Source organism: Sebastes fasciatus, chromosome 23, assembly GCF_043250625.1.
Source record: "Sebastes fasciatus isolate fSebFas1 chromosome 23, fSebFas1.pri, whole genome shotgun sequence".
NCBI classification, from domain to species: Eukaryota; Metazoa; Chordata; class Actinopteri; order Perciformes; family Sebastidae; genus Sebastes; species Sebastes fasciatus.
Window position 1 is genome coordinate 8,038,357 of NC_133817.1, and position 24,047 is coordinate 8,062,403.

General features: G+C 41.0%; 1 protein-coding gene across 5 annotated transcripts; it reads right to left on the minus strand.

Annotated features, from left to right (window-relative positions):
* Positions 1 to 4,052: 4,052 nt before the first annotated feature.
* Positions 4,053 to 24,047, minus strand: upf2 (UPF2 regulator of nonsense mediated mRNA decay). Of its 5 annotated transcripts, none has more exons than XM_074626169.1 (21): positions 23,910 to 24,047; positions 20,094 to 20,462; positions 19,022 to 19,801; positions 18,454 to 18,614; positions 18,165 to 18,356; positions 17,942 to 18,091; positions 17,731 to 17,834; positions 17,422 to 17,507; positions 16,999 to 17,107; positions 16,701 to 16,814; positions 16,489 to 16,605; positions 15,669 to 16,058; positions 14,285 to 14,560; positions 13,832 to 14,015; positions 11,563 to 11,717; positions 10,979 to 11,083; positions 10,772 to 10,870; positions 10,183 to 10,356; positions 8,431 to 8,572; positions 7,847 to 7,967; positions 4,053 to 5,853 (listed from the first exon to the last, which is right to left on the minus strand). In XM_074626169.1, the coding sequence occupies exons 1-21, from the start codon at positions 23,939 to 23,941 to the stop codon at positions 5,847 to 5,849; spliced, it is 3,867 nt and encodes a 1,288-aa protein (XP_074482270.1). In that variant the 5' UTR covers positions 23,942 to 24,047; the 3' UTR covers positions 4,053 to 5,846. The 5 variants fall into 5 exon arrangements, with proteins under 5 accessions (XP_074482270.1, XP_074482268.1, XP_074482267.1 ...); XM_074626167.1 differs by having other exon boundaries at positions 4,053 to 5,856; XM_074626166.1 differs by lacking the exon at positions 4,053 to 5,853 and adding an exon at positions 7,412 to 7,723.

Here is a 24,047-nt window from a genome sequence, read left to right on the forward strand (position 1 = left end):
GGCCCCATAGCCCAGTTTTGCCCCAGGGCCCCCAAACAGGCTATTCTGGCACTGGTGAAAATGTATGTTTTTAGTTGCAATAAGTATAAGAGTAATTTGAGCTGCAAATTGTATTATAAATCTTTAAAGTTTGTTTCTGTATCCAGTTTAAGTTATATTATTTGTTTTACGGTGTCACTTTCCCTCTAGCAGCTATCAGCAGAGTGAAATTAATGTTCATACACAGGCTGTGAAGTTACACGGGAGCATTTTTTTTTTTTATTCACTGGTTTGTTTACCGACTTTGGGCATTTTAGTCAGTGGTGAGTGTGTGTTATTTTTCTGTCAGCACTTTGGGGGAAAGAACAAAGTTGGAGGCACTTTTCTCTAGTGCAATTTTATTACTTCTGATATGACCAAAACAATGTTTTAAAGAGACATGCATACGGACAAGTGAACAATAGAGGATCCAGTACACTAGAAGCTGCAGAAGTTACAGTGAAAAGAGCGTTTCTAGAAATATGCAAAGCTGAGCTGGAGGATATTTTTACTCCACAGACAAAACCTCCCACACCAAACCACAGACTGCGGAATGGGTTTGTGGCCAGGACTTTTACTTTTCTACTACGCCGAGGGAATACTTTAAACCTGCTCTTTAGGGATGGGCGAACACATGGCATTGTACAAAATACAAGCACTAAAAACCACAGTCTAGAAATACATCCTGGATTACTTCTCATTCCTGTCGAGCTGTTGTCGATAACTTTCGGACATTTTGCAAGTGTGTTATTTAACTGTTGTATCAGCATAAGCATGTATGTATGTATGTGTGTATATGTATGTATGTGTGTGTGTATGTTTACTGGGTTTTATCCAGACTCCGGCCTCTGTAGTTCACCTACAGTAACTTTTGAAGTATATTTTTTTTCACATAAAGTACCACAGTATTTCTGCTGTGTGACTATGTTTTGTGAATGTTTGTTTACAGACTCCGGGTTCTCTGTAGTTCAGCTACAGTCATTTTTGAAGTATCTAATGGTGCATACATACAGTAAATAACTACATTCTGTATAACACAGCCTACTTTACCAGGAAATGTTTGTGCAAAGTGCACAGAACTGGGATTAAAACGTGCGTGCATGTGTGGTAAATGGGAAGATCAGTCGCTGCTACGGTAAAACAGCCTGGTACACTTTCTGACTTTTTGTAAATGTCCGTATTATAAACTGTATATACTCTGCTTAATATATCTAATGTTGAATTTAGGTCATCAATCATTAAACCGAATAATAGTAACTTCTTTTCTGATTGTGTTTTTCTTTGATTAAGTCTGGAATGTAAAGAATGAACAGCTTGTTAATGATTGGCCACGTCTGTGTAATATTTCACCTGAGTGGAAACTTACAGGATGTTTTTAAAGGTGTTGGGTGACTAACTTAAAGGGGCACTCCACTGATTTTACACATGATAAGTTTTACTTGTCACTTGTCAAGTAAAACTGGTCTCTGAATTAACGAGATTATCTCAAAATTATGAGAAAAGTTTTCATGGAAAAGAAAATGCTGAAAGTATTTAACGCATCATCTCATTTTGAGGCATTTCGTTAATTCAGAAAAACAAGAGCAGATTTTTTTTCATGATAATAATCTCATTAAATCAGTGTCATGAGAATGCATTTCAGGCTTTTCGCGTGTCATATGTACGCCTCTTTTGTGTGTCATTTTTATGCCAGTTAGGTTTAGGAAAAACGTCATGGTTGGGCTTAACATAAACCCGTAAACTAAGTAAAATACGTACGTAAAACAACGTAACATAAGTACGGAAAACACGTCACTAACACTTTGGGACACGAGCATCGGCCTCCTGGTTGAAAGTCCTGTGTTTGTTTGACTCTTCCTCACTATCTATTTTACGTCACTAGCTCTGAGCGTAGCATATTTACGCGGATGCGTTTACAAATCCAGTCAGTACAGACTACATGGCGTACAAATGACACGCCAAAAACAAGAACAGCGTTGTTATTGCGCGCGAAATTATTGCAAATTAACTGTCATTCATACGCCTAGGTGGTGCTAGGCGGATTTAGTGATACAGTAGCCAGACTGGCTGTTTCTAGTCTTTATGCTAAGCTGAGCTGAGCTAACTGGCTGCTGTCAAGAGCTTCATATTTAACATCGAGAGTGGTGTTGATCTTCTCATCTAACTCTCCGCCTGAAAGAGGACTTGTTACCAAACTATTGAGCTACTGCCTTTAACAGAAAGCCTGTGTTACAAACTGTGGAGTGGAGTTTTAAAGACGTTGGCAGAAAGAGAAAACCAGAAAACCTCCCATGATTTCGACTCATTATGCCAACATGGTTTAGCCTTGTAGTCACACCACACAAACAGCCTAAAACTGCTCCTTTAAGTGTTTCTCAGCTCAGCGTTTTCATCGTGTAACAAGGTTTCTAGAAAGTTTTGTTTTTCTGACCTTTCCCCGTGTTTCACATTGGACTACTTGTGTGTTGAACAGCAGCAACACAGAAGCAAACTGTCTGGACGGCAGACGGTTACATAAGACTTCCAACACAGAGGCTTTCTTTCCTGAAGAGAGCTGCTGGACGACGACTACGCTGAGAGAGAAACTGTGTGTGTTTGAGTGTCTGACGATGACTGATGATAAGCTTTACCATTGTTTCTCTTAAGGGAGCGTACACGTATCTACCATAAACAAAGGCTCCACTGTACACCTGGTATCAACATGTGATCTGCGTACGTTATCTGACATATGATCCACAGGGCTTCCGATTGTGATCAGAACTCAATATGCAAATTAGTTAGGCAGGGCTGGCATGCCATGTACAAGCTTTATTATTTTCTAAATCACATTTTGCTATAGACTACCTACTGCTGCTACTTTTTGCTAGGCTTGTTTAAGCCAACAGGAAGCAACAGTTAGGTAATCTTTCAACTTGCTGGTTGCACTGTACATACTGTATTTACACCTGGCTTACATCCGATCACGATGCATTTACACCTCCATTACCGTGTTTTTTTCCTTATCCAGATAACAATATCCAGATACAGATTGCATTGTAATGCCAGGTGTAAATGGGTTATAACAAACACACTTACAAGTTGGAAAGAGTAGAGCTGATTAGTTGTTCTTAGCTTCTTAAATGTGAACATTTGTCGGCTTTCCGTCTTGATTGTAAACTGAATGTCTTCTCAGTTTCAGGATAGATTCACATTTTCATTCTTAAAACAATAGTCAGCTGCTCATATGAACATTGAAACAGGTTTTACTTGTCACGTAACTTCCGTACTTCACTAACGCCACTTCCGGAGTTATTTTTTTAACCCAAACCACGATCTTTTCCTAAACCTAACTAAGTAGTTTTGTTACCTAAACCTAACCAAGTTGTTTCCTGTTAACATTGAAGTTCATTTTGAAAAGACTGCATGCATGTAACGAGCGAAAATTGACGCATGTTGCTGGACATTTGTAAGAAAACGCACAAAAAATGAGGAATAACTTTTCCTAAGATATCATACGAACCGTTGTATGAGGTGGTTTTGGAAGATATCCACTTGATTTATTTATCTTATTCAGATTGCAGAAGCTAATTATTTACTCAAAACGAACTTTGAAGTACATTTTTGCACAGAATGAGGACAGTAAATGTCCTACTATTCCATTGAAAGTGTATTAGAAGGGGATTTTTTAATGTCCAGTATGAAGAGGAGGAATGATTACAGCAAGCAAAACATATTTCAATGCTCATATGGGCACCTGACACTTGAAAAAATGTGAATCTATCCTTTAAAGGGTGCATACCCATACACAGAGGCTGGTGGGTGGGTGGTCAACAGCAAATCTTCCTCCTTAGGCCCCCTACCAGGTCAATCCGGCCCTAATTTAGCAATGCTGTACATATGCAGTGTTTAGAGGAGCGACCGGGCAGGAAATGAGGCCATACTTATGTTTGCTGCCTTGTAATTAGACCTTGACAAACAGGCGCACCCTCTCAAAACACGCAAACGCCACAAAAGCACCACGACCTCATTTACAGACCTGGCAAACAGCGATAATCTGCATACATTTATTGTGATAATTCATCTGCCTGTCACTTATTAAAGCCGAGACACAAAGCCACAGTACGCTCTTCTTCTTTTGCTTAGCAGGAAAAGAACAATAGTTTTGAATCTAAACACAGACGAACTAAATAAGAGCCAGCGCTGGACGCTTTTACTACAAATGACCCGGTGCAGAAAGGACCCATGCAGCTGAATACATACGGAGTATATTTATCCATCTAAAGGCTCAACAGATAAAATTAATCTAGAATATAGTCATCATAAAGGAAGACCCTCAGGCACACGGTTATCCATTTGTCCACAAAAAAAGGAGCTTTTTACCACGTTACACTTCACAAATCAAAGCAAGCTGAATATTGTCAAAACTAACTTTTAGATGCTCCTGATTCTGGAGGGAAATAAAAACATCTAGTGGGATATAGAAGTAGGAAATAAAAGTACACTCAGGTGTCCGTCAGTGATATCAGGTCTCCAGACTTGAAAGGTGTCTGATGGTTTGAGACTCTTGTTGTGGTGGTTTATGTTGATTCAGACATGGTTGGTATGCAGCTGCCATACCTCTTATAATTATGTCACTCATGTTCCGCTGATTGCTTTCAAAAGGCGGCAACAGTCCTTTGTTTACGTTTTCAGCGTCAGCGGTTTTAAACACCGGCGTCTCAACGCTTTCCATTACTTTCCTACAGAAAGCAGGACCAGCACGACGCGTCCGGCTTACGAAACTTAGGACCAAGCTGTGAAACTCTGCGATCTGGTTCTAAAATGAAACCAGACTCAGCAGCCGCATCGCCCATTTTTTTTGTCGCTTGTGTTTTCATGCTGTCCAGAGACGAAGACAACACAAATATATATCCAAGAAGACGCCTACAGGAGAAACAGCGGATCAGTCGTGTGACTTAAATGCTCGCTACGTCATAATCTATTCGGCAAAGGCGTTTCCATATCCCATTTAGAGTGTCAACTCTTTTTTAACAAAGCACCTCAAGCGAGCGTAAAAACTTGTTTTCCGCATTTGAGAACGTTTTATCTGCCGTTTCCATACAGCTTTATGAGCGACATAAGTCAGTAGAAACGCAGTGACATACGACTCTGAATCAATACAGGCCTCTATAACAAGAGTCTCATACCATCGGCCACATTTCAAACACATAATTCGTGTACAGAACATCCTCTCTGGGTCACTGGGCGACCAGTTTACGAACACACGACCAGTGTTAAATCCTCGCCATCCCGTCATTTGCTCCGTCTTCATCTCAGCGTGGAGTGTTCCCGGTTGTATATGAAATGTCCCAAAACAACAAAATGAATATATCCGTCACTAGTCTCGTGTAAATTTCTATCCACTCGCAGGGGTTTTAACTCCTAAATATGAGTCACTGTTTCCTCCACCTGGTGGCGGCGGCGGGAGGTTCGTTCATCCCGTCTTCCTGTCTCTCGGGTCGCCATCCAGTCAGCCGCTCACGTGTTCTTCGTACTTCTGATCCAGACAGTTTGTTTGTTTTTTGTCATCTCAGGCAACAGACAAAAAAGAAAAGAGAGCCATCTGTCTTGACCCCTGACCTCTGACCCCCCCCAGCGTCCCGGTTTTGTCTCTCCTCGTCGGGCTTCGGTAAGAAGTGTGTTGAGGTTTCAGGGGTTTTGGTCTGTCCCGGCTTCACGGGGGGCGTCTGGAGGACTCGTTCCCTGTTTAGACCGGTTTCCCCTCCGATCTTCTCGTTCTCTCTCTCTCTCTCTTGTTCATTCGCTCTCTTGCTCGCTCGTTCGTTCGTTCAGCCCGGCCCAGACTCCAATCAGCGTCTCCTGGAGGACAGAGCAGACATTTACTGTAGACGAGCTGAGCAACAGGAACACCAGGTCTCTCCACCATCTCCTGAGGGGAAATATCTGTCTCTGTAGCTGCTAAATGCTCCACTATGTTCACCAGCTCGTCTCTAACCGGGTCTGTTTGTTGCTGAGCAGGTAGTGTACCGTGGCTTTTTGTACGGCTTCTTCTCTGAAAATGACGCGATGAGAGCCGTGAGAGTGAACAAGAACATTTACGTTGTGGGCCGGACAGATAAACAACGAGATGAAACTCACTATCAACCTCCGTAAAGCCGAGATGAGCTGCAGATTCAGCTGCTAATTCTCTCACATCGCTTTATGGATTACAAGATTATTGTTATTAGTTGTGTGTTCTGCACGTTTATTTCATCCACAGGACCAGGTATCCCCCCCAAAAAATTAGGAACACTTTGTTATTATTACATTTTTATTATAGTTGCACAATGTATTTTGTCTTTTCTACTTGTGTATTGTATATTTGTATCTGTATATTGTCACTTGTAATGTTTCCGTTTTTGTTACCTACCCAAGGACTAGACGTAAATCAGCATTTTGCTAACGCCGGTATGTTTACATCTTGTATTTTTAAACTGATGTTCATTAACATGCTCTGTCTCTAACAAATAAACATAAATAAATAAATATTTACATACATTACTTTATTTAAAAAAAAATACCAATTACAAAATGCGAAATTGCCACAATATCAAACAATGATAGTACCAAAGCAAAAATCCAGATTTTTTTGTGTCTTTCAATAAATTTCTGGTTTACATAAACAATCTGGTGCTTAAAAATAAAATATTATAAAAATTGACTTGAATCTGGTACTTAAATCACATTAAATATTGTCATAGAAATGCTCATTGATTTACAGCATTGCCTATAATGGTCTAATACATGCTGAGGTATTAAAGAAGGAGCTACCACTGTATAATTATACAACTATACTCTACATATTTATATAGTATTTTTTTTTATCTAACTCTTGTCATTTTATGTTCTATAATTATGCTTATTGACTTTTGCAGTACTTGTTTTTATTTTTATATTCTCTTACTCTGTTTTGAGTAAAGGCATATTCTACTTAGCAATAAACCTTATTTTGATATAATATATAATCTATATTGTTTACAGTATATAATGTGTTTCAATTGCAAAAACATGTTTGTTTTTTGAGTGGCAAGTGAGAAAAAAATTGTGGTGATCCATTTTCTATGGATATTTAACGGACACAAAAGAAGAGGAGATATCAGGCTGTGATACACAAACAATATTTGATGTAAAAGTTTATTACTGTTACTGAAGCCAAATCACAAATTACACCCTCTGCTGCATCCTTAAACCCCCCTTTTCCTGTCTCTGTTCTCTGTTTACTCTTATCATCTACCTAAATTTAAAATGCCAATTTTAAAAACCTTTTTCCCCAAAATAAAAGTGTCACATTTGTGGCAAAAAGTATGGATTCAGCTGCCACAGTGTGCATTCATCATATCCTCCAAAAGCAAGAAAAAAGACACACAAGGTGCTGTTGATGTTAACAAAGTATAAACTTCAAGTAAACTTTATTTCCAAATATTTCCAGAGCTTTTTAAAGAAAAATCTCACTTGAACTCTTCAGTTAAAAGTGCAAATATCAACAGGAACTCCTCAACAAAACCTTTCCTCTGTTATTTTATGACTAACTTTCTGAAGCTTCATCTCTGGTGATGATTAATTAAAGTCCTCGACAGAGCTGCTCTACTCTACTCCGTGTCTTTGGTCTGTCTCCTGCTTGTCTTTCCTGTCTTGCCTCTCCTGTCTGTCTCGCTGCTCATGCCTTTCATTTCTCGCACTTTTCCCTCTGTTCAAAGAGACGCCAACGAGGTGGAGAGTCAGTACATGCTGTAACAACATAATGAGCTCTCATCCAACACATTCTGCGGTTTGTTTGTTTGTTTTTGAGCGCCGGGCCGGTGCGTCTCACCTTCCTCCGGTCTTGAAGATGAGGTCGGCGTTGGGAGCGCCTTTCGGGTGCTGGTAGCGAGGCCGGCGCTCCCGGTTGGTGTTGGCCGGAGCCGGACGCTGAGCGAGGGACTGCATCATCTCTGTAAGAGGAGAAAAAAGTGGTTTAATTTAAGGGTATAATATGTAACTTTTCCCCTTTAAAATGTCTAAAAATGACTAAACCTATGTTACATATTTGTTGTGTACTTACTAGGGCCGTCAGTCAATTAAAATACTTAATCGTGATTAATCAAACATTATTTAATCTGTTCAAAATGTACCTTTAATTGAGATTTGTCAAGTATTTAATACTCTTATCCACATGGAGTAGACAAATATGCTGCTTTATGCAAATGTACTTATAATATATCAAATATATCATATATCTTCAAATATATTTATTATTAGAAATCAATTAACAACTAAGGGTACCCAGAGAACCCATTCACATTGCCACATCTTGAGGTCAGAGGTCAAGGGACCCCTTTAAAAACAGCCATACCAGTTTTTCCTCGCCAACATTTAGCGTAAGAACAGAGGCAGAGTTAAGTTGTGTGATCGTACCCTGGTAGTCCTCTTGCTCCTGCCTCTCGTTGATGTCCAGGGTGAGCTTCTTCATCTTCATGCGCTCCTCCTGTTCGGCCTGCTGCTGGTTGAAGTGGTTCGCCGCCAGGTGGGAGGACAGGGGCACGTTCAGGATCTTATACTGTTGATTAAAAACACACACACTGTCATGACATACACAAGAGATTGGTTCAACTGATTTGGGTGTTTTAAAGCCGACATGGGCTCTGATATTTCTGGAGGTTAAAGGTACAGTCAAGTTAGCTGTTTCCAGTCTTTATGCTAAGCTAACCGGCTGTAGCTTCATATTTACCGCACCAGAAAGACCAGAGCATATAATGTATTCGAGGTATGACAGATAAACACACACACAGGATGCTTTTATTCACTGCTGCAGTAACCCGGTGAGGCCGTGTGTGTTTACAGAGAGAGAAAAGTCATTTCCCATCCACACACCTCACTAGCAACACACCTACAAAGATATTCTGTGTTCTCATATGAGAAGTGATTTATTTTTTTATTTTTTTGGCAGCTGTCCTTTAAGACAGAGTGAAGTCCGTGTGGACTGAACGCTCTATTAAACCTCCGAGTCCTGGCAGAAAACAGCTGGACACACCCAGCTGCAGCACAAGAACCAGTCTCTGGCCTCAGACCACACATTCCACCGCTGCAGCCTGACTAAACACACACACACATATATACAGCTACATGTCCAGAGTCAATATTATTGCTGGGCTCAGTTAGACTGAGGTGAGTGTGTGTATGAGGGACGTTTCTGTGAGAGACAGTCAAAGTGTATCACTGCTCTCAGATGTTCAAAACTACAGTTCCTGTTCCTGTGTGTGTTTCTGGAGCCAACAACAAATCTGACGGTAAAACTAAAAGGTGATCAACATTAAAGTGATGAACACATTAAAGGGGCTCAATACGAAATTCAGAGCATTCCTATTGCCTCCCCACGGCTCTCCACATGGCGACGGCTGAGCCGGCAGCTAGCAGCTAATGGTGCTAACAGCGCTAACAGTGAAAACAACGGCAACGCTGCTGACAGAGCTAACGGTGTTAACCTGGGGGGGAGGAACCGGAGGGTGGATGTTACGCTTCCACGACGACACCGTCGGTTGGGACGGTGTTATCAGCTGTAACCACCGTATGAATGCCGTATGAACATCGTATGAATGCCGTAGGAACACTGTAGGAACGCTGTATGAACGTCATATGAATCTCATCTGAACACCATATGAACACATCGTATGAATGCTGTATGAACAGCGTAAGAACGTTGTATGAATCTCATATGAACACCATATGAACGGCGTATTAACGTCGTATGAATGTCGTATGAATGGCGTAGGAACGTTGTATGAACTCCGTAAGCATGTCATATGCACGTCGTATGAACGTTGCATTAACGTCGTATGAACCCAGTATGAATGCCGAATGAACGTCAAACTTGTCGCTACTAGTAGGCATTGAGGAAAATGGAAAGTGATCCAGTTGTCTTTGCGACAGCAGCGCCAACAATAATACTACTTGGAAACGCTGGAGGGGGAGAAGTTGAAAAGTTGTCTGTTGCTACTTTAAGTAAAATATCTGAAAACTTCTTTCACCATTGATTATCTACACATTTTTTATTTCAAAAAGAAAACTATGTCTACTGTCACAACAAAAACATTTAAGCGCAGTGATTAAACCTTAAGCAGGATGCATTGTACCGTAATAGTTGGCCGATGTGAGTTAATATTTTGTTACCTGCTGCTTGTTGCCTTTGCGTGTCAGCATGACGAACTGCATGGTGTCGGAGATGTCCGAGTCTCCGTCGGCGATGCATGGCTCTCTGGGGCCGCCTTTCTTCAGCTGACTCTTCAGCTGCAAAGGAATGGCCACGTCCAGCTGGTGCACCTTCACCGTCTCGCCGCTGCGCTGCTGCAGCGAACAAAAACACACACGAGTGTCATCTTTCAGGGACGTTTAGATCCAAGCGTTAATGGTCACAGCAAGGAGGCTTGTTCTAGCATCATACAACAAGACTATATTTGTTTTTAACCTGGTAATAAATCCTCCCTTCATGAAGGTTACAATGTTTTCGTTGAAACTGTTTTAGAGAGTTTGTGAGGAGCAGAGAGGTGTTTCTGTTATTTAATAACTTTAATAATAATAACTGTATTTATAAATCACTTTTCATAAAAGATATGTAACTCAAAGTTTTACAAAAGAAAAGAAAAGTGCAACATAGTCAAACAAGAGCAGACAGGCAATAAAATTAGACAATAAGAAGCTAAAATAAAGAAGTGACACTGATCCCTGGTTTCACGTTAGGTGAGTTTAGAGGACGCCGTACCTGCAGGTTCTCCAGCATCATCTTATCCAGAGCCTGAATGAAGTCCTCGTCCTCGGCGCACGCCACATGCTTCAGTCCGCCGCCACGGATCGTCACCTCCTACACACAGGAAGCACATCAACAAATATCTATATTAATACCTCTTTCTACTCATAAAATCAGTGTTTTCTCTTCTTCTTATCTACAGCTCTTCATGTTTGATCTTACGTTGTTCTCCTCATCAGTCTCGTTTTCTTTATTGGAATCGGTCAGGTAGTCGGTGTTCTCTTCTTCCTCTTCCTCCCTCTCCAATTCTTCGTTCTCTGACCCTTCCTGTAGAAAAATAAAACAGAGTCACAGCTCGTTAACTGACTGGGAATTTAGCCAATAAGAGTGATGAATATATGATTCTGGATTTGATATTGTAGAATTTAAACCATCAATCTGACTTTTTTTAGCAACCAGAGGAGTTGCCCCCTGCTGGCTATTAGAAAAAATGCAGGTTTAAGGCACTTCAACATTGGCTTCACGTCTCAGACCCGGAGATCGCCCACTGGGTCTGGCATTAGGCGACCATGCAAATCCAGCGAGAACGCCAACTTTTGCATGTTCTTGTACCAAAACAAACATGGACGACAACCAGCAGCACGCACTGTTTATATGCAGCAACATTTGTGCTAAAAACACACGCACAGAGTTTGGTTGAGATCCTGGATGGAGAAGTGTGTAGGACCAGTTTCAGAAACGAGGTGAGCGGACAAACAGGATGAAGTTTCGGAGAGTTAGTCATCATCATAACAAAAAGGACTCACATCCTCTTCATGCTCGTTTATTTCACTCTCGTTGCCGGACTGCTCCTCGGTCTCAGCACCGCCCTCTTCGTCGTCATCGCCATCGTCGTCTTCCTCGTCGAGGACTTCCCCTTCGCTCATGGCACTGGAGCGGCCGTCCTTCTCCATGGCCAGACCTGTATGACAACACACAGGAGGACATGTGAACATGAGGAAATGCATAATATTTTGCATGAAAAAACAGGTGGTTCTCACAGATTATATCATCATGCTGAGCCCAACCCAGGAGAGCTGCAAACAAAAGCGCATAAATAGAGCAAATGTTCAGGAGGGAATCATTGTCTCATTAGTGCGTTTCTTCTGCGACCAATTAAAGCGTGTAATTATGTAATTGTGGTGACCGCAAAAAAATTAAGTCAGGCCAGCGGCGTGGAGCTGGAGATCAGGTCCTGTGTGACTCGGAGACGGAGGAATGCCTGATCCTGGTTAAAGTATGACAGGTTCAACAATGGTACCACTGTTTAGCTTAGGGGGCCTCATCAATCACTTTCTCTACTACACACACACACACACACACACACAAATACCAGTGGAGGAAAGTAACCAAGTACTTTCACTCAAGTAATGTACTAAAATACAGTTTTGAGGTACTTGTGCTACTTCATATTTACAACTCCACTAGATTTATTTGACAGCTAAAATCATGTATTACTTTGCAGATTATAGTTTTTACATTAAAAAAACACATTAAGATTACAAATTTCAGATTCATGGTCAGATTTCAAACACGGGACGAGAGAGAGTTGACAGACAAGACTTTGGCGGAGGATTTGGTGTCGAAGCAAAAAGCAGAAGTACCCATTTGGCAATGTTTTGCTATGCTATAAGGGAACCGTAACGTTAATGAGGCAATCAGCGTGAGCGGTCACAGCGGCGCCAGGTGGAAACCAGCTCGACCAGATAGGCCAGACGCACCGCCATCCAGCGTTAAAGATTAAAGTAAGCGCTCTACAGATACTGATGATCTTGATACTGATCATCTTTTCCTGTAAACTGTCCGGTGTAATCGGTAACATCTGTGTTGTCATAAGGTTATTAACTGGTGAGAAAATGTCCTCACCGTCACATCCCTACTCAGGATTTATCTAGTGACCCTTTGGAGGGGCCCGACCCCTAGGTTGGGAACCACTAGACTAGACTCTAACAGTAAAATGTTGCTTACACATTGTTGCATCAGTATTAACAAACTAATAATGTCATAAATAGTAATATAACATATCACAGGGGACATTTCTCTGCAGAATATGTACTTTTTCCTTATAAAACTTTTGAATACATGACTTTTACTTGCAATGTAGTTTTTTTACATTGCTGTAAGGGTAACTGTACTTCAGTAAAAGGATCTGAGTACTTCCTCAACCACTGACAAAAAGTCAGTCTCACGGTGTCGCTCTCTCAGAGGGTGGAGCTGCACTTTCCCAGTCAACACCTTGAAACTGATCAACAAAGCCAGAGTTCCCGTGCTGCTATCAGGCCGAGCCGAGCTGAGCTGAGCCGAGCTGCAGAGTGAGATACACCTGCTGCTACACAGACGTCTCCTTCTTCCTCCTCTCTCCCTCGCCCCGGCCATCTGTCTTCGGTCTCTTTTGTGTTTGCATTCCTGAAAATTCCGATTACACTCTGCACAGCTCAGATCTATTTACTCATTACAGGTTATAACACAGCAAAGCATGCTCATATGCCCTTATATACACTCAAATTTAGAGCATTGTCAACAGAGCTTCTTCTCGTCTCAAGCTCATCAATGCGCGTTTGAGTCTTGCAGATACTTTCCTTCTGGTTTGTTTTTGTTCGCCATTAATTTGCGGTTAATTTCTTACATGAAGTTGGTGAACTTTCTGTCTGAGTATGTCACTCAAATCTATTTGGGTCAGCCCCATAAATTAAACTCAATGCACAGACAAACCCTTCAATCATTCATGTTAATTCATAATTATCATTCCTGAAAACCCTGAATTGACTGGGCCCTTCTAGTGAGTGCATGTGTTTGGTATGTGTGTGTTTCCATGAACTAAAACCTGTCTGACAGCTGAAGCAGAGCGAGGAGTGATGCAGCGTCCTCCTACACAGCGAGGAATGCTGCACAGCCGGGACGACAGAGAGCGGCTCGACCAGCGAGACCGGCTGCTGCTCAAACACCAACATCCTTTACACGCTCGCAGTAATAATGACATGCCGGATATAGACTCATATGTAAGTCAACTGCCTCCTGCATTCATCTTGTTCCTACCTAGTTTGACGAGCACCTCCCTCTCCAGGTCGGTGACCTGTTTGGTGGCCTCCTCCAGGGAGCAGCTGAGCCTCATCTTGGGTCGGAGCAGCTCCAGAGTGTCGGTGATCATGTAGTCGATGTCGATGGGGAACGGGTGGTCCTTGGTCCAAACGTCAATGCTCTTTTTCCACCAAATATACCGCTGGAGACACACAAAACATCATCTTATTTATTTAACCTGAGAGACCAGAAAGTCTCTTGAGATATGTCATCTCTTTTGAGAGAGAGACCTGGCAAAATGTTAGCAATTATACATGAAAATAATCGTTAATTGCAGCCCTAATTATTTATTATTTATTGATTTGAGACACAGTGATAGGCCATCCCCAGCTTCAACTTAAGAATGATAAAGATACTGATGATCTAAAACTAAAGACACAGGGACTAGAGGTGCATTAGGAGCAGACGTACCTGGAAGTAGATGAGGAAACAGTCCAGCTTCCTCTTGCTGGAGCCTCGGTCGAAGTACTGGCCGCAGGTATCGAGCAGCGTGCAGACCAGGCGGATGCGGAACAGGTGCTCCGGAGGGTCCAGAGCGCTGGGGCTGCCGTCCTGGTTGATCCCGAAGGAGATGAAGGAGAAGAGGGTGCGGAAGATGACGGCCGACTCCACCATGCGGTAGTTGTAGAGCTCACCCAGGAACTTGGCGCTGCTGATTCGCCGCTGGTTGAACTTGGGCTGGTTGACCTGGGGACGGACAGAAGTATTCAGATCATATGCTCAAGTAAAAGTACTAATACCACACTGTAGATGTGATGGAATAATTGATATACAAGTTATCTTTGGAAGGAAGAGGTCCGGAGCTGATGATGTCTTACAAAAGAAGGTTTATTGAAGCTTGGCCAAGGAGAATTGTCAGGTCTCCACAATAGATGCTCTCTGCGTGAAGGCCTCACAACTCTGCCCTTCCTCCCCGGTGCTCAGTGTCTTACCCCTTATCATGTTATGACTTACTTCGTTCCTCTGGCATCTCTGACCCTGGTTGCCCTAGCGACTGGCTCTACGGTCTCCACTACAGGCACAGCTGTACAGATAACGGTGGCTCCTCTAGACAGGACTCCAACCCAAGAATGTCAACAGAGGGACACTCTGACAAACACTCTGACCTTTCTACCAATAAGAGAGGAATCGATGGAAAATTCCATCACAGTAGAAATACTCAATTACAGTCCGGCATTAAAAACTTTACTTAAGTAAAGGTACAAAGTTATGGAGGACGGAACCGCCAAAAGAAATAAAAATAAATAAATAAATAATAAACATAACAATTAATAAATAAATACATAAATAAATAAAAGGGAAAATGAAACCGAAGGGTAAATAAATAAGGATATTAATACAAAGATAAATAAACAAAGAAGCAAATTTTGAGATCAGTTGGGGAGTGGACTCGAGACACCCGGTAAGCATGGTTTCTGACGTGTGCTGGTCAACATTTCTATACGTTGCCGGAGCCTGAGATGTAATTTTGACCACGTGAAACATTGTGTGTTGACAACCAGTGTAGAAACAACAGTGTTGTGCGAAACTACATGACTTCAGACTCAGGATGAAGCCAGACGGCATTCTGGTGTTATGCAACATGTAACAATGTTCTTCACACTAGTGACAGTAACAACATGGACTTCATTCCTCTTCAATCAACTGTCTAAACTGTCAATAAAGATTGCAGCTGGTTTTGTTGTCTTCCTGTCCTCTCACTGTACCTGACCTCTACAGTACAGAAATAAACCTGTCAGATCTTTTCATCTATAGTGCGTAACAAAAGAACAAGTATTACAACGTCTCTCCTCACCTCCATGCCCAGTCGGATGTCCTCCAGCACCCCGTCCACCACATGGATGCCCACGTCCTCCTGGTAGGCCACCAGCCCGGCCAGCAGGTTGGCCACACAGTGGATGCTGTTGTACTTGACGTTCCAGATGTTGACCATGCAGCAGATCAGGTAGCTCTTGACCTCGGGGTCCTGCCACGGCAGCTTGCGCATCTGCCTCAGCACCTTCTCCGTGGTGACCTTGGACAGGTCCTTGTAGAGAAGCTTGCGGATGTACTCCTGCAGCGGCGGCCTCTTCTTCTTCACCGTTTTCTCCATGGGTGGCGGGTTGCAGTAGTAGTAGGCGTTTTCCACCATTGTCACGTAGCGTGCGTCCAGGTGCTGCGCCTGCTTTTTACGCATCATTTGCTCCTGGAACGCAGGAAGGAAAATATCAGTTATGAATGCAAACTCAAGTCTTAACAGGTCCTTTCAGCGTCCCCGATACTGGATTTTTGAGGACGATATAACGACCAATAATCATTTTCAGAAAGTTACAGAAATTATCGGACACAGGCGCCAAAATTCCAATGTCGTAAAGATGTGGTGGAAGGGGGATTCAGATGCTTGTTTGACCATTTGACGTTATGATTTGTTTGTTGAGTCTTTCTAGATTTCAGCTAGTTGTCAGGTCTGTCCCGAGCTTAAAGGGTGAGTCCATTATTTTGTTTTTTTTAGGTTTTTATATCATTCTGTAGCTTCCCAGTGGTGTTCCTTATGTATTCAAACACACATTTTGGTCAAATTACGTATGTCTTTTGACAAAAACAAACCAAACAGTCGAGTAAATCAGTGAACTAACCAGCAAGACGCTGGTACGCAGGTGAGAGTCGGGGGATCTGAAGAGGAAGCGACCGCTGGTCTCCAGCAGCGTGCAGGCCATCTCGATGTGGTGATGGGTGAAATCAGACAGCAGCATCTGTTGGGAGACAAACACACATTTAATATTATTATTCTTAATATTTCAAAAATTCACACTGATCAGCTCAGAGATAACACAGCCTCAGATCTCACCTTGAGACAATGAAGCGTGTCGGTCTTTGTGAACATCTTGAACTTGGCCAGTTCCCCGATAAATCTGACCGTTTTATTTTTTGTCTCGATGTTGATCTGGTCCTTCTTCCGGATCTACGGCACAAACATCAGTACAACAGAATTATAAAAAGAAATTGTGTAACTCACAATATTGTCATAGAAAAAACATAACTGCTAGTTTGCTTTTTTTGTTTAATACATTAGTTTCAGAGCCATCTATCTAGTCACAGTAAAACTCAGTATATTATTCAACAGAGACATCAATCAGAGTACCTACATGAAACCTGAAGTCTCCCTTCAGCATGGAGCAGAGGTCCTCAGCCACGTCTGACATGCAGGGATGAAGAGTCGCCACCAGGCGAGAGTAGAAGGGCAGAAGATCCAACCTGCAATAGGAGGAAGAGTCAGCTGATCTTCAGACTATAAACTATGAGGGTGCTGCCCCCTGGTGGTGTTTGAAGGTAAAGGAAGAGGCTGGCAATATTCTATTAGTTTTCTTTTTGCCATAAATCCCATGAAAAGACCAAAACCAACAGTATCGACTAAAACGCTCCTCAGAGCTGAGGGGAGCTCTGCAGCATCATTTGATCATTGTTAATATAAAAATATTGATTAAGAATGATTTAAAGTTATATCAAAAGACAGATGTTCTGTCCATACTCATGGTCATCATTTTGATATAGTTCTAGCACAGTTGTACCTCTGCCTGGGGACGGTGAAGAGGGCTCGGACAAGCTTCCTCCTGTTGGATTTGGTGTTCATGTTCATGCAGAAGTCCATGGCAGCCTGCAGGAGTCATCACAGCACTCATAAATACAAAGATACTAAATTCTTTACGTATTGATCATATGTAATTATTATTAATAGCTAATCATCTAGCAGAAGTCAGGAGGAAACATGCCTAAAATACTTCTAGAATATAATTTTGTTCATCTCAACACAAAGCAGAGCATTTTGTCGTACAAATAACATAAACACCACATTAAACGACTTGTTAGTTTCTCATCACCTTGTCAATGAGGTCTCTGTTGACACAGTTGGGGAGCTGCTGGATGAAGGCGTCCACGATCAGCTTCAAGTGGGACCCTGTGTTGGCCTCCTCATCCTCTTGTTCTACACATACAAATATAAAAAGGGTTATAAAAAATCCACATAAAATAAAATTCACACTACAAAAACCCTTAACATTTAAAAACAGAGGTGCTTTTCTGAATGTTTACCTTGCTCATCCAGCAGTTTTTTCGCCAGTTCTTCATTCTCCGCCTCGTCTGGTCCCTCCAGTTCCAGAGGTTCATCAGCGATGTCCAGAGCCTCCAGCTCCAGCTCCAGTTCCTCTGTGACACTGGCTGCATCCTTCCCCTCTTTGCCATCTGAACGACACAGCAACAGTCACAACAAAACCTCTGTGTTTCATCATCTATCTGTGTGATTTATTAAATATACCTTTGCCTTCATCCTTGTCTTTGCCCTGGTTGCTCTTCTCGTTGTCCTTGAAGAGGATGGCGGGGACGAAGGCCTTCAGGTCCACTAAGTTCTCGTAGAAGTTACGAGCGTCTTCGTCTTCCCAGATCCCTCCCTCCAGGTCGTACTCTCCGGGCTTACCGGGGGTGAAGATGTCAATGCCGGGGCCGTGCTCTGAGAGAGAGGACAACATAATACATAAAATAAATCTTACGTCCTTAAAACGGCACTTTAGGTTGAACTATAACTCTGGAACAGAAAGGAAACACACCCTCCTGCACAGTCTTGTCCTGAGGCAGATCGGGCATGTTTTCATCCAGCAGATCAGCCAGCGACTGAGTGTTGGCCAGCAGCTTCTGGTAGGAAGTGGCGAACTCTTCATACTGCTTGTGTCTGTCTTCACTCAGCTCCCCTTTGGAATGTAATATACGCCTGAAGACGAAGAGACAATGTTAAGAGGATAGTTCTGGTGTTTTGAAGTGGGGTTGTATGAGGTACTTATCCATAGTCAGTGTATTACCTACAGTAGATGGAGTTAGGAGAAACAGACAGGAGTACCAGCACGGGAGCAAAGCAATGTACTGCTGTGGACGGTGCCTAAAATCTGTTTTGCTGCTGTCCCCGTCCACAGCAGTACATTGCTTTGCTCCCGTGCTGGCGCTCCTGTCTGTTTCTCCAAACTAGGGGGCGTGCCAACCGTCAACTACTGTGGGTAATACACTGACTATGGATAAGTACCTCATACGAGCCTACTTAAAAACACCCAAACTATCTCTTTAAGAGGTCTTATCAGAGTGAGCAACAAAAAGTGACAGATGAGCTGAAAACGTTAACGTCACCTGTTCTGCCTCTCGGTGTTCTGCAGCTCGCGGTGGTCCTTCTTCAGGTGCTTGGTGAGTGAAGTGAAGTACTCCCGTAGGAGGTTCTGGAAGGGCTGCTGCTTCTCGGTGGTGATTATCTCGCTCGGAGGGAAGCCCAAGCCAAACTTATCAGTTGCCAGTTTTACCTTGCGGGGCAACAGACCGGCGATGTCGTCTCCGCAGTGCTTACAGAAGCTGATCACCACTGACACGTGAGTGTGCGTGTCCCGGTCGGTGCTGATAATGTTCTTCAGCTGCTCGTAAATCAGCGACAGCCCCTCTTTGTCTGTGAAGAGCCCGACGATGGTGAGTTCGGCGATGAAGCGCAGGTCCGTGCGCAGCTTGCTCACATTGGGCGCCTTGTCCTCCTTCCTCGCTTCAAAGTGCTTCTTCCACGCCTGCAGCAGCAACGGAGCGAACTCAGCGTACCGCTGGTGGAAGAGGGAGCACAGGTGGACGGCGCAGCCCACGTCAGAGATCTTCAGCTTGGCCTCCACTACGGAGCTCACGGCCTCGCCGATGTACTTGCTGAGGTTCAGTGAATTAAAGTCGTTGGAGAGTGAGTCTCGTTGCTGTTCGGTGAGCGTACGCAGCTTCTTGACGAAGGCGGTGTTCTTCTTAAGGCTGGAGTCCAGTCGGCTGAAGAAGGCCTCTTCGGGTCGACCCTCTTGGGCGTTCTGGTTCTTAATGCGGAGTTCCTTCCTGCAATGATGGCGCTCCCAGGCCTCCTGGTGCAGCTGATGCCCCTCCTCCTTTTCCCTGAAGAAACGAGGTAAAATGGAGGAAGATACAAGATGAAGACAACCGGGTACTTGCACTGGGTTTGGCTTTCTTGAGCGTCATGTAATTGGTACACAGAAAACAAACATACATATTGCAACAGCATCATTTCCTTTTATGTCCTGATATTATGTACCATGTCTGAGATCTGACTCTGAGAATAAAAGGTGTGACTTTTGTCGCAAATTCATTCAATCGGCCGTTACGGGATAACGGCAGTAAAATGAGGCTTTACAAAGATATGACAACAGCAAAGTTGACCAGCACTTACTTCAGGAGAGCTGCCTCCTCCTCTCGTTGTCTTTTGGCCTCCTCCTCTTGAAGCTTCTGCTCCTCCTCTTCCTTCTGTCTCTTATCCTCCTCCTCTTTCTTCTTCTGCTCCTCCTCCGCTTTCTGTTTTTCCTCCTCTTTCTTCCTCCGCTCTTTTTCCTCCTTCTTCTTCTTCTCCTCCTCTAGGCGCTTCCTCTTCTCCTCCTTGCCGCCGTCTTTTTTACCGCTCATTTTGGCCTCGTCTTTGGCTTTGTCTCGAGCGGACGCTGGTCTTCTCTCACCATCTCGGTCCTTCTCCTTTTCCTTGTTGCTGAAGGTGCAAACGTCTTTCTCGTCCATGTTTAATGAGCGCTTGCGTTCAGCAGGCATACTGAGGAAACACAACAAGAAAAGGTTGTTAATGAAGGCATCTCTAGAATCCTTAAAGACTCTTCTAACCATCTGACTGAATAAATATCTGTCTTGTTAACCATCTTCCTAATTTTCCTAATCAAAATAAAAGTGGTGGCCGGAAAAGTCTCTGTCAATCTCCTTGTTGAATTTGTACAACGTGAACCAAAATTAAAAATGTCATTATCAGTTTCTTTCCAATATTACTTACCATCATTTTATGTTTTCATGTATAGTAACACAATAATATTTTGCTTGTGTTTTACAAAAAGACCAAGGACATCATCTATGTAAATTACGACAACCTGAAAGAGGAAATACAGTAGCAACTTGAGAAATGTGTTAAAAATATTTTTCATGCAGCTGACAGAATATTTTCTAGTATAATATTTATAATATATAATATATTTTTACTCTGGAAATTCCTTCAAAATAGCAGGAAATTGTGTTAAACAACCCCTTTTTCAAAGATTGCCAGGTATTTATTTTTCAGAAAAATAAGATGCTTGTGATTTGAGTGTAATGGTAATCAGAATCAGAAATACTTTATGGATCCCGGGAAATTGGTTGCTCTTATATAAACATAAGAAATGTAAAAAATAGAAGTAAATGATGTATATAATGCTACAATGTGCACATATTGCTAAAATATAACACAATATATGTAAAGAAATATAAGTACTAAAATTAAAAATAAGAAAAGAAGAATATAAGAAATATGAAATACGCACAAATATTTGCATTTAGACATGCAATATATAACAAATAAATAGCGCAAATAAGTAAATACAAAATGCTGAGAAGTGGGATATATTAACTATGTTAAATATAAATGCCTGAATGGTATAAATAAGAAATGATTAAGAATATTTCTTTAGATATTTAATGAGAGGCACAAACTGGGGCTATTTGAATGTATGACCCAATGTAAATATGTATGCTTTACTGTTCTAATTTTGTATTTTTATTATTTTATGTGTAAAAAAAGACCTGAATGCTTCTTCCACCACTTGTTAATTTATGTGTGAAAATGTTTTTATAAGAAAAACTATGTACATTTAAAGGAATTTATTTTATCTCCGCTTTAAGTTGTGTTTTTAGCATGCTCAATGTATTTAGAAACCTTGTGAACAAAAGTCGTGGTTAGAATTTGTGTTTCACATTTAATTTTTTTGCTCAAGAAAGTACTGATGTTGCAGTAAAATGTTCACAGTCAGTGTTTTACTATTATATCTGGAGATACCTGGTTTTGGACAGGAATGGGATGAAATGTTAATCTGAAAAGCAATTGAAGCTGTCAGATAAATGTAGTGGAGTAAAAAGTACAATATTTACCTCTGAGATGTAGTGGAGTAGAAGTATAAATTTAACATAAAAGGAAATACTCAAATAAAGAACAAGTATCTCAAAGTTGTACTTAAGTACATGTGTAAATGTACTTAGTTACATTTCACAACTGCAATTAGCCATTGTGAACTTAAAACTAAATTATAATAACAAAGATTATTTTTATAGAACTTCAAAACTAGAGATCACAAAGTGCTTGACAAGGGGAAAAAAGTAAAATATACGTATAAAATAATAAGTAAGAACAGTAAAACATACAAATAGCCCCAGTTTGTGCCTCTCATTAAATATCTCAAGAAATATTCTTATTAATTTCTTATTTATACCATTCAGGTATTTATATTTAACATACTTAATATATCCCACTTCTCAGCATTTTTTACTTATTTATCTGACAGCTTCAGTTACTTTTCAGATTAATATTTCATCCCATTCCTGTACAAAACCAGGTATATCCAGATATAATAGTAAAACACTGACAGTGAACATTTTACTGCAACATCAGTACTTTCTTGAGCAAAAAAATAAAATGTGAAAAACAAATTCTAACCAAGACTTTTGTTCACAAGGTTTCTAAATACATTGAGCATGCTAAAAACACAACTTAAAGCGGATATAAAATAAATTCCTTTAAATGTACATAGTTTTCCTTATAAAAACAATTTTCACACATAAATTTACAAGTGGTAGAAGAAGCATTCAGGTCTTTTTTTACACATAAAATAATAAAAATACAAAATTAGAACAGTAAAGCATACAAATTTACATTGGGTCATACATACAAATAGCCCCAGTTTGTGCCTCTCATTAAATATCTCAAGAAATATTCGTATTCATTTCTTATTTATACCATTCAGGCATTTATATTTAACATACTTAATATATCCCACTTCTCAGCATTTTGTACTTACTTATTTGCACTATTTATTTGTTATGTATTGCATGTCTAAATGCAAATATTAAGTAAGTAACAGAGGTGTGATAGTAGTGCAGTGATGGGAAGTAACTAAGTATTTATTTATTGACGTAAGTACAAATTTGGGATACTCGTACTTTACTTGAGTATTTCCATTTCATGCTACTTTATACTTCTACTCCACCACAATGGGAAATATTGCTTGTTGTACTGACTACATTTATTTGCTTTTATTTACTTTACAGAAGAAAACATGACAAAAATATGATGTATTATAAATTAAAGTACATATAGAATGTATTTCAAACTGGCTGCAAAAACAGTACAATGCTACTTATAAATACTTTCACTTCTGATACTTTAAGTACAAGTTGCTAATAATTGTGTACTCTTACTCATAGTGTAGTATTATTATATTGCAGTATTTCTATTTTTATATGAGAAAAGATGTGAATAATTCCTCCAGCACGGACTTTATGTATACCAGTAGTAGTAGAACAAGTACTGGTTTTAGTTGTACTTGAATGAGAATTTTCCATGATGGGGTTTTATAACAAATTGGGGAATGTGCCTCTCATTAAATATCTCAAGAAATATTCTTATTAATTTATTATTTATACCATTCAGGCATTCATATTTAACACACTTAATATATCCCACTTCTCAGCATTTTTTACTTATTTATTTGCACTATTTATTTGTTATGTATTGCATGTCTAAATGCATATATTTGTGCAAAAGTAATCGTCAACAATCTCATTCTGCAGCCGCCAACATCTGACACGCAGCAGCTTCCGTTAGCCACTTAGCTTAGCTTCACTGCTTGGTTAGCATCATAACGCTTTACTAGCTCTCTTTACTATTACATATATGGCTGATAATAAGTTTAACATTAAGCCATGAAGAAGACAGTCTTTTTTATGGTGTTGTTAAGCTGCTGTATCGTTTTTAAATAAGTACGCAAATTAACAACAACAACAGAGTTAGCATTAGCACAGCTAGCGCCGTCATACACGATGTAAACAAACGTTTTAACAGCGTTTCACTGACAGTTAGTGCGCATTAAATCATAATAGTGCACACTTTGAATAATACACATGACATATAGATAGTTAAAGCGTGTTATTATCGTGTAAATATCATAATAACATGAAGAGTTTTTACCTGCTAACTGTAGCATAACAAACATCGGTCATTAACGCTGGTTTCCGTGTGAACCGCTGAAGGACCCTCTCCTGTGGGCTCCACAAATGATGCCTTACTAGAAATATCGTTATTAAATTACATTAAATAATGTTTTTT

What these genes read in the sequence shown, in the direction of transcription:
- upf2 (XM_074626166.1), bottom strand. Translation starts at nt 23,941, where the DNA reads ATGACCGATGTTTGTTATGCTACAGTTAGCAG. An exon ending in TGTTATGCTACAGTTAGCAG is followed by an intron (nt 20,463 to 23,909) that starts GTAAAAACTCTT and finishes GTGTTTCCTCAG; the next exon opens with TATGCCTGCTGAACGCAAGC. An exon ending in GTTTCCTCATCTACTTCCAG is followed by an intron (nt 14,016 to 14,284) that starts GTACGTCTGCTC and finishes GTGTGTCTCCAG; the next exon opens with CGGTATATTTGGTGGAAAAA.